Raw genomic sequence first — 11,113 nt, 5'->3', positions numbered from 1 at the left:
AAAATCGTCTAATATATTAAGGTCAACCAAAACATACTGTATAGAATACATTTCAGGTAAAACCCAGGATAACGCGCTCATAAACATGAAATTCAAAAGTGGAAGAAAAATAAAGACACACATTGATTACTTAATATATATAATATTATAATAACTATATTTTAATTTTAGAATGTAATTTGTCATTCAAACCTTTATATTATTTATTTAATTAGATAATATAATATAATATTAAATATAATGTAAATATATAATTTAAAAAAAAATAGATACAAATTTTAGTTTTATTATCATTATCATTAATAAGGTATAAAAAACTTAAAACTGTCTCCTTGCTATTTATCGCGATCGTATGATTTTTAAACATAATTTTCTTTTTTCCTACCTTTCTCAACCTAAAAATTGAAATTTTTTGAAAAGGTGTAATTTTCATTGATTATAATTCTATTATTTTTTTAAAAAATAATATATTCATTTTTTGAGATAAGTCATAAATAACGTAATAAAAAAAATATTTTTAAAGAATTAAGAAAAATTTTGGCAAAGTTAAATTTATATAAAAATATTTTATTTTAATTAATTTTTTTGACCTTTTTTTTCTTTGAAATGTTTGCGTACGAAATAAATAAATTTTATTTTACATTTTAAGGGAACTGATAGGAAAAAAGAGGAAATTTTATATCTTTACTTTCTTTCTTACTTTCTTTCTTACTTTCTTTCTTTTCTTTCTTTCTTTCTTTCTTTCTTTCTTTCTTTCTTTCTTTCTTTCTTTCTTTCTTTTTCTTTCTTTCTTTCTTTCCTTCCTTCCTTCCTTTCCTTCTTTCTTTTTAGAAATAAAGAATGTCCCTTACTATTCATCCAGGAATTTCTAGACCCATCTTCCTATGGCAATGATGTTATTATCCCCTTACCATATTCTTTATTTAAATGACGATAGCGTCTTTATAACTACTCTAGACCCAGCCCCCTCTCCTTCAATTCGACTAATGATCTTGCGTCATAACCCCCCCCCCTTTACCCTCTCCTCTAGAAGAAGAAGATTTTGGCCCTAACAACATCTAAGGTATCCAGCATTGAATTGCTAACTTCACTTTCTCTAGAAGAAATTACATACTTATTAAAGGGACCTTCTGACGTATTTATGTCATTGGTTTTGTATTTTTTTTTATTTATATTAATCGTTTTATTTTGTCATTTTGTCATATTTTACGTATAAAAAAAAATTTCTTTTATGTAAATTTTTTAAAAGGTAAAGTTACCTAAAGTCCGGTTAAATTTTTACCTATATATATATACCTTCAAAATTATTTCTCTCTTGCACATCTTCCTTTTACTTAATAAATAATAATAATAATGATAATACAATATTTAATTTTTCAATAGGTATAAAAATTTTTATAAAAATCTAAAACCCTCAGCAGGTTTCTAAGTAATTAATTAATTTATTTTTACCTATTTATTAACAGAAATTCAATCATTGTGAAACATATTTTTAATGAAATTCTTTGCTTAAATTGGTTTCAGAGGAATAATTAATAATATATTAGATATGGTTTTTTTTACTACTTTTTTTGAAGGTCAATTAATTGTCAAAAAAATAATAAATAAATAAATATTTTAAAAAAAAAATATTTTTTTTCTAAAATTTATTTTATTTTTTAATATCTCATTTGAAAAAATAATTTGCAATAAAATTTAAAAAAATATCTTTAATAAACTAGGTATATGAATTGTTACAAACTCGATTATTATATTATAACGAGTTTAAATTTTAAGAAAAATTAAATCCAAAAAAATCAAATCGAAAAACAACAAATATTATACGATGTCTAAGCAATTTTCTAAGAATTTCAACTGGTACTAAATGGCAGTAAATTCAAATATTACAGTTAAATTTTTTTTATTTTTTTTTTAAAATTTTTATTTATTAAAAAATTTAAATTAAATTTATATTTATTAATATATACCTTGTAAAAAAAAAATGATTATATTATAAAATTAATAATATATATTAGTGATGATAAGCGGCCTAATTTTTTTGAGCCCAGCCCGCTCCCCCTGATCCGAACCTAATTTTTATAAGAGCGACTCGGAATAAAAATTATTTGTCCGCCTGGAAAGGCCCGAATTTATTAAAATTTAATAAAAATTTGTTTTTTTTTTTGCAAGAATCTTTTCTCTTCTCTTCTCTTCTCTTCTCTTCTCTTCTCTTCTCTTCTCTTCTCTTCTCTTCTCTTCTCTTCTCTTCTCTTCTCTTCTCTGAAAGAAAGAAAGAAAGAAAGAAAGAAAGAAAGAAAGAAAGAAAGAAAGAAAGAAAGAAAGAAAGAAAGAAAGAAAGAAAGAAAGAAAGAAAGAAAGAAAGAAAGAAAGAAAGAAAGAAAGAAAGAAAGAAAGAAAGAAAGAAAGAAAGAAAGAAAGAAAGAAAGAAAGAAAGAAAGAAAGAAAGAAAGAAAGAAAGAAAGAAAGAAAGAAAGAAAGAAAGAAAGAAAGAAAGAAAGAAAGAAAGAAAGAAAGAAAGAAAGAAAGAAAGAAAGAAAGAAAGAAAGAAAGAAAGAAAGAAAGAAAGAAAGAAAGAAAGAAAGAAAGAAAGAAAGAAAGAAAGAAAGAAAGAAAGGAAAGAAAGAAAGAAAGAAAGAAAGAAAGAAAGAAAGAAAGAAAGAAAGAAAGAAAGAAAGAAAGAAAGAAAGAAAGAAAGAAAGAAAGAAAGAAAGAAAGAAAGAAAGAAAGAAAGAAAGAAAGAAAGAAAGAAAGAAAGAAAGAAAGAAAGAAAGAAAGAAAGAAAGAAAGAAAGAAAGAAAGAAAGAAAGAAAGAAAGAAAGAAAGAAAGTATATCAAATTTATTTGACAAAAAATGTAATGATATCATATTTAAAAAATGTTAAGCCCGACCCAGCCCGTTTTTTTTTAAAAATAGACCCGTTTCCAGATCTTTAAATTATATGTCACCAGCAAATATACTCGAAATTCAGGGTTTTACTGGAATCTTAAACTTGTGAATCATTTATTACGCACACCACTTTTTTAATTATTTTTTTTTACAAGATTAGGCTTAACAGAAGTGTATTTATGGCGCATGGGCGTTACATGATATTTACTAGAGACCGTAGTCACGTGGGAGGTGGCTAAGGGTCAGGCCCCCCTTAAATATTTTTGGTTCTCGTATTTTGAGAAATTTATATTTAATTAATTAAATTTTAATTTTCAACCATTAAAACGGATTATAATCAAAATGAAAATTACAACAAATATTATTTGTTGTGAGGAAAATCATTAATTTACAAATGTCTTTCTGCTTAAAACATTTCCAATTGTACTTTATTTAAAGCAATTTTAATGATTTAAATATTAATTCATCTAATATAATAAGCCTTGCATATGACGGGCAAACGTCATGTCTGGCCGAAATGGAGGAGTACAAACCCGGCTTCAAAAAAAAAATTAATAAAAAAAGGTCAAAGTAGCATCTTGTTGTTCAAATTTGGTATAATAATATTGTTATCATTTTCAAATTTTTTAAAATTTATCTAAATGCAATTGTATAATATTTTTTAAAAGCGTTTCAACGTATATCCTGTAAATATAGAGGGCATACTCTTAAAGGGACGTTTAGACCAGAGGTGGACTGGTCATTTAGATACATTACTTATCATTTATTCGAATTTTGAGGCTATTGGTGAAATAGAACTCTTAACTTGGAGGTTTCCACACATGATTCAGTCGAAGCTTCTGGTCTTTTATCTCAATGCGTTAAATATAAAATACATTATAATGGGCCATTTCAATTTGTGAAATATTAGTAACAATGTATCTACCAGATAAGTACTCACTGATGCTAAAAATTGTATTGATTTCACAATCAATATATTTTTAAAAAAATTAAAGAAGCGATAATTCTGTTGATTTGATAAGAATTAAGGCAGAAACTTTTAACAAAATTTAATTCTCATTCCTCCAAAAATCATCGAGGGTACGTAAAACGCCTACAAATCTTTTAAGATTTTTTAACGGAAAAACCCAATTGCGATTTGATTGTGAAAAAGGACTTATATTGGGGTTCTTTATAAAAAATAAGAGAACTATTATGAAATTATTGATATTCTCTTCTCTTCTCTTCTCTTCTCTTCTTCTTCTCTTTCTCTTCTCTTCTCTCTTCTCTCTTCTCTTCTCTTCTCCTTCTTCTCTTCTCTTTCTTTCTTTCTTTCTTTCTTTCTTTCTTTCTTTCTTTCTTTCTTTCTTTCTTTCTATCTTTCTGTAGATCGTTTTTTCAGATTATCAGATAAAATGATCCCCCATCAAATCATTATCTAATTTAAATATGGAAACCTTACATTCATGGAAATGAAAAATAGCAAAAGGATTGTTAGCCGAAGAAGTTAAAGAAACATAATTTTGAAAATATCGTAAATATTATGTAAGAATTGTATACATGCTAATTCAGGCGGCCATCATCTTGCATCAACGGCTTTTTTTGAGACCTCATTTCTCTACACTGAAGAGAGTTCTATCGATCACTAGAGATTCTACGAAAGTTCGACTTAAACAAAATTCAGTATTAATGGCTTTATGACAAAAAAAAATACAGAATTTAGCATTTATTTCATTTATGCTTTAAAATTAATTTTAAAATTTAAAAATCGTTTGTTTACAAATTTTTTAATAAAAAAATATATCAAAATTTTTCTATGAGTGGGCCTAAATATTTATTTTATTTCTATATATTGACCCCCCCCCTCCGGTTCTCCAGCTGGAAATTCCTGGCTAGGGGCACTGTAATTACTCCATAAAATTTAAGACAATTTCATGATGGATGGATAAGATCCGTAAAGAGTTACAATTCGGGGAAGAAATAAGGTTGGTTCCTAATGATCTATAAATAATTTTAAAAATTGCTAGATTCCCGGTTCCTGGAAATCTTAGTACACACACCCTATACAAAATATCTATTTCTTTGTTTATTTTTTTCAAAGAAAACTGATGCAAGCTCGCATGAGAATGGTAAAGATTGGGCGACAAAGAATGGCGGTAGCGTACCACAAAGTTCGTGTCGTTTAACGGGTGGGAATGACAAAAACGCGGTCACGTTATTGAACGATAATGCCCTGGCGTGCCCAACCTTTCACGAATCCGTATCGCGAAAGAGATTCGAAGCGTATGTAAACGGCTTAATCGAACCCCATTATTGGAAGGGGATACTCTATCCCGGGTTGTATTTCAAACCGCAAGTATTCGTTGATTTGCAAAATTATCCGTTCCAACCGGACGACATCGTCATAGCGACCTATCCTAAATCTGGTTTTAAAAAAAAATTTTTCTGAGATATTATTAGATTAGGAGTGAAGAGAAGGAGGGGCGGGGGGTGTAGGTGTTTAAAAAAAACAAATTATATAAAATGATCTGCATCGGATTTAATTTTTCAAGCCCGACCCGGCCCGGTTTTACCCGATCCGGCCTAAACCCGGAATTTTTTTACATTAATTTTGCCGGCCTGGCTTGAAATTATTTAAACATAGAAATTAATTTTTATAATTACTCAAAATAAACGATATATGTTATATGGCGTCTACTTTCTATAAAATAAAATCGTATATATTTATTTTATAATAAAAAATTGTAGATATTTTATTGTAATTTAACAATAATATTTATTATTATAATAGTGATAAAATATAATTATAAAATTCCGAAATATCTTTTATAAAAAATATTTATATCACATTTTATAAATCTTTAGTTAATAACTATCTCAAAGAAATATAGTACATACTTCGGAAAAAATATATATATATATATATATATATTAAAACATAAATGTTTAATTATAACGAAAAAATATTTTTTTTTTGTGGTTAAAATCTAAATATAGTTGCGATGCAAAATCTATATAAAATTAACAATGACTATATTTGATAAACTAGGAGGGAAATGGGAGTGTTTCGAAGAAACAATTTGTAGTTAATATTTTTTATAAAAGATATTTCGGAATTTGTAATTATATTTTATCACTTATTATAATAATAAATATTATTGTTAAATTACAATAAAATATCTACATTTTGAAAAAAAAATAAAAAATTTAACATAAAATTGATAAATATGGATAAAATTTTAAAAAAAATCTAAGACCCGACCCGACCCGGCCCAAATTTTCTTAAGAAAATATCCGGTCCGATCCGGCCCGAAGCCGGTTTGGGCCGGATCGGGCCTACTTTCGCAGATCTTCAATATAAAACATGTTTGTTTTTTTTTTCAAACTTAAAAAAAAAATTTTTAAAGATATATTTAGATTAGGAGAGGAGAAGGGGAGGTGGTGTTTAAAAAAAAAACAAATTATAAAAAAAGAAAAATTATTTTTAATAAATTTTTTTGTTTTATTTAACGCCTGTATTACAAATATGTTAGTGTCAGCGTGTTTTTTTTCCGCCAATGAGTTATTTTACAACCTTAAGTCATTTTTCGAAGCGCGATTATTTTTAAAGTATAAAAAATCTGATTTTTTACCGGAAACGTATTCCGTCACGTTTAGAACTACCTACCCTACGAATTGTTGATAATTTTACCGATATCCTTTGAGTCATTTATCATTTATGTTTAAAAATCTATGGGACTAAAAAACGAATATAAATTATGTTGACCTCAAAAGTTCATAGCAAAATTGTCTACGTAGGATAGGTATTCCAAACATGACACAATACATTTCTGGTTAGAATCAGATTTCTTAAATTGTAAAATGAAAAGGAAAGAAGAGAAAGAAGAGAAAGAGAAAAGAAAGGAAAGGAAAGAAAGAAAGAAAGAAAGAAAGAGAGAGAGAAAGAAATGCAGTTGCTGCTAACATAATATATAATATTTACATAAACATAAAAAAAAAAATTATAGGAACAACCTGGACCGCCGAAATCGTGTCGCTATTGATGCACCAAGCCGACGAGTCGTACGCCAAGAGCCTAGACATATCTGAGAGAGTCACTCACCTCGAAGCGCCACCCGGGTTGAGCGTCAAAAATTTGAATTCGATACAAAAACCCAGGATCTTTCAAACCCATTTCCAACATACATACTTACCCCCGGCCATAATGAATTCCCGATGCAAGGTTGGACCCGTTAAGATCGGGATTTTAATATCTTCCTCCACTCCCCCCCCCTCATCTCCGATTCGGATTTTTGCCATTTAATATCTCCTCACCGGAAAAATATTTTGATCGATTTATTCGGCCCGGAACGAAACCCTTTTATCACGTGCTTGGGGCTTTCGAGCCCATCTTGGCCCATGTCCAAATGTTTGTATTCATAGGCCTTATAAAAAAAAATATTAACCGAAAAAAATTAAGATCATTTTATCTCTTCTTTCTCTTCTTTCTTTTCTATCCTTTCTTTCTTTCTTTCTTTCTTTCTTTCTTTCTTTCTTTCTTTCTTTCTTTCTTTCTTTCTTTCTTTCTTTCTTTCTTTCTTTCTTTCTTTCTTTCTTTCTTTCTTTCTTTCTTTCTTAGAGAAGAAAAGATATATTTTTCTTGATGGGCAGCTAGATGAGTATTATCCATTACAGAAATATAGTCGGACGCTGGTCTTTTTTCAAAATTTTAAAGATTGCTTTCTACCTATATATTATATGTTACGTATTCGTTTTTGAAACTTTCTATTTTAGATTATATATGTTCTGAGGAATCCGAAAGATGTGGCCGTGTCTTTCTTTCACCATCATAGGATGGCTAAGGATCTTGGAAATTTTGACAAAGATTTTAAACACTTCCTGAGTTTGTTCCTAGAAGGAAGAGGTAATATATATACATATTATTATAATACGCTTTATTTTTTATTTTGCCGCGAATATTTAAAAAAAACGCCAATAGTCGTGTGCGGATCTTGGTTTAATCACGTGAAGACGTATTGGAAGAGAAGGGATGATTCCAATTTATTAATCGTACGTTACGAAGACATGAAAAATGTATATTTTAACTTTATTTAATTTTTTTAATAAAATGGGGGGAAAAAAACCTTTGTTTTTTTTTGCTGTTTTTTTTTAAAAAGACCTTAAAAAATCATATATAATTTATCTGAGTATTTTCTTGGATTTTTAATCACATATTTATAATTTGTGGATAAATTTAATTGATAATTTATTTTATTTTAAAAAAAAATCCAATTTTTTTTATAAAGAATTTGTTTTAAATTTATGAGTTTTCTGAAATGAATTTTTAAGTGTGCTTTGTTTTCTATTTTTTTTGATTTTTAATCACATATTTATAATTTGTAGACTACCTATATGTTCACTTCGTTCGTTTCATTCGTTTCACTTTATACGGAATTAGGAGAATAGTTATTCTTTAATCACATGGATATTATATATGTTGTAGGACCAAGTTATAATTTATTAATTGATAAATTTTATTTTATTTTAAAAAAAATCCAATTTTTTTTATAAAGAATTTGTTTTAAATTTATGAGAGTCTTCTCGAAATGAATTTTTTAAGTGTGTTTTGTTTTCTATTTTTTTTTTGTTCTGTTTTTTTCTGCGTATTTATTTTAATAAATTTAAATTATTTTTAAAAAAAAATATATATATATGTTAGAATTTAAGCCAAACCTTAATGAATATTAGCAAATTTTTGGGAATATCGCTCAGCGACGCTCAAATTATGGAAGTGAATAACTTGTGCACGTTCGATAAAATGAAAGAGAACGAAAGGGTGAATAGAAATTGGGTTCCCTCGTTCGATACAACCAAAAGCACATTCATAAGAAAAGGTTGAAAAGATGATTGGATCCGTGGGGATTCGGAATCTCTCAATTTTTTAAATCAATTACTACGGGCTTATTTTTTGGATCTTAAAAATCTGATTTTTACAAGGAATTGTATTCCAGCATGTGTAAGAGTATTTACCCTATAAATTTCAGCCAATTTCAACGATACACATTTTAGTATTTTTAGAATTAGTTCTAAGGTTCATGGCGAAATTGTTTGAAATTTAGAAGTTTCTCGGGTATTCTACCCATGCTAGGATGCATTTCCGGTCAAATAGAACTTTAAATTTTTTTGTGAAATCGCTCTTAGTAAATGATTTAAAATCAAGAGATTCCGAATCCGCATACGACATACATATATATATGTTAGCGTCAAATGTGTTTGTTTTTTTTTCGGCAATGCGTTTTTTTTTTTTAAAACTTTAAATCATGCGTTTTTTTTTAAATTTAAATATCTGATTTTACCGATTTTTTAAAAAAAATGGCTAAACTCAATATTTTATCCAGAAAAAAAAAATTTGCCTAAATCTTGAGATTTCGTTAGTAGATGTCCAAACCTCTGCTGCGCCATCTTTTGAACAAAGTCTTCAGGGGGCTACTGAATCTTTTTTTTCTGAATTTACTGAATTTGTCGTTTTTGTCGTTTAAAATGGACTCAAAATGGAACGATTTTGCATCACTAAATAGCCATTATGTGATACGATAAGCTTCAAGCTTTTTTTAAATATAGAAATCCTATTATAAATAATTATATGAAACATTTTAAAAATTAAGTATGAGTATATTTAAAAATTTTAAATTAGGAATCATTGGAGATTGGAAGAACCATTTTAGTCAAGAAGACGATCACATTTTCGATGCGATATATCAACTTAAAATGAAGGAAATCTCCGATCTAAAATTTATTTACGAATAAAATAAATCATTATAAGCTTTGAGACATGTGTATATATATATATATCGACAAACAGTGCCCGTAGCTAATTTATTTTCTAATGGTCCAATGAAACCCTCCCCGTCCCATATTGACCCCACCGCGGTGTCACCGTTTACTTAAAAGGACACTTTCCTGGCTACGGGACTATCTAAAACAAATAAATTGTAAATAAACGAAGAAAAAAAAATTTAAACAACATTACAATGCAAAATTTGTCGCTTGAAGAATTAGATTATTCTATCTCCACTTTTTTTTTTGTTGTAATTATACTAGGGGAGATCAATTTAAAAATAATAATTAAGTTTTCTACTCTTTTCAATAATATCGTTAACCTTGTAATATAGGATTTAATTTAAGTTATTTTTTATAAATATTTTTTTGATTTTTTTTTTGATGTATAAAATTGATTTATTTTTAAAAAAATCATTTTTTTACAAAAAAGGTAACGAATCATAGATTAATTTGATTTATATATAAAAAAAATCTAGTCATTTTTTTTTTACTATTTTTCTTCTAATGCCTTATGATCGAAAAATATAATACCTCCAAAAAATAAATATACCCCCAAATAAATTGTTGTTACACCCCCCCCTCCCCTCCCCACTACAACTGACACTACCTGACATTAAATTGTAAAACAAAAAAAAACAATTAAAAACATTTGTATAATGCAATTATAGATATATATTTTTTAAAAAAATCTAGTCATTTTTTAACTATTTTTTTCTTCTTTATGGCTTATAAGGAAAAAAAACAAACAATTCCTACAGAAAAATACCCCAAATAAAATTATTTCACCCCCCCCCCAATTCTTCAACTGACGCACTACCTGAATACGAGATTGTTAACAATATTAATTGTAAAAAAAAACAAAAAAAACAAAAAAAACAATTAAAAAAACATATGTAAATTCAATTTATAGATTCAATTTTGATTTTATATATTTATTTATATACAAACATATATTATTTAAAAAAGATCTAGTCATTTATATTTATTTACGGGAAATTAATTATATTCATTTATCTACTCCAAACTTACACAATTTAATGTTGATTGTTTGATTTGAAAGAATAGAAATAAATGAAGCTTATTCTATATTTTAGAAAATATAGTCGTAACTTATTATTTATCTAAGATGTAGACCAACCCTATCTGATCTGCTAATCTTATAATGTAAGTAGTTAGAGTTATATTTCAAAATGGGGTATAAACCATGGATCTCTGTGTTCTGGGTCCGTGCTGAGAGCTGGTTTAGTCCATTTTTCTAGACCCAAACCTCGGGTCTGGGTTTTAAACAACCAACCAATTTTAACAACACTATAATAACATAAGTTACTTTTAAAAATCGTAAAGATTTACAATTTTTTTAAATCAAAGGTATTTTAAAAGAAAATTCACCATTTATTTTTATATAAAAATATAATTACGAACTGGAAT

General features: G+C 27.3%; 1 protein-coding gene across 1 annotated transcript; it reads left to right on the top strand.

Annotated features, from left to right (window-relative positions):
• Positions 1-1,683: 1,683 nt before the first annotated feature.
• Positions 1,684-9,901, top strand: LOC135925763 (sulfotransferase 1B1-like). The gene is made up of 7 exons (XM_065461234.1): positions 1,684-1,888; positions 4,968-5,292; positions 6,874-7,088; positions 7,640-7,769; positions 7,845-7,939; positions 8,565-8,739; positions 9,540-9,901. Exons 1-7 carry the CDS (start codon positions 1,865-1,867, stop codon positions 9,650-9,652), a joined length of 1,077 nt encoding a protein of 358 aa, XP_065317306.1. The 5' UTR covers positions 1,684-1,864; the 3' UTR covers positions 9,653-9,901.
• Positions 9,902-11,113: the final 1,212 nt, after the last annotated feature.

This window comes from Gordionus sp. m RMFG-2023, chromosome 3, assembly GCF_954871325.1.
Source record: "Gordionus sp. m RMFG-2023 chromosome 3, tfGorSpeb1-WG-v2, whole genome shotgun sequence".
In the NCBI taxonomy this organism is placed as follows: Eukaryota; Metazoa; Nematomorpha; class Gordioida; order Chordodea; family Parachordodidae; genus Gordionus; species Gordionus sp. m RMFG-2023.
The sequence above is the reverse complement of the archived record's forward strand: the minus strand, read 5'-3'. Positions and strand labels throughout refer to the sequence as shown.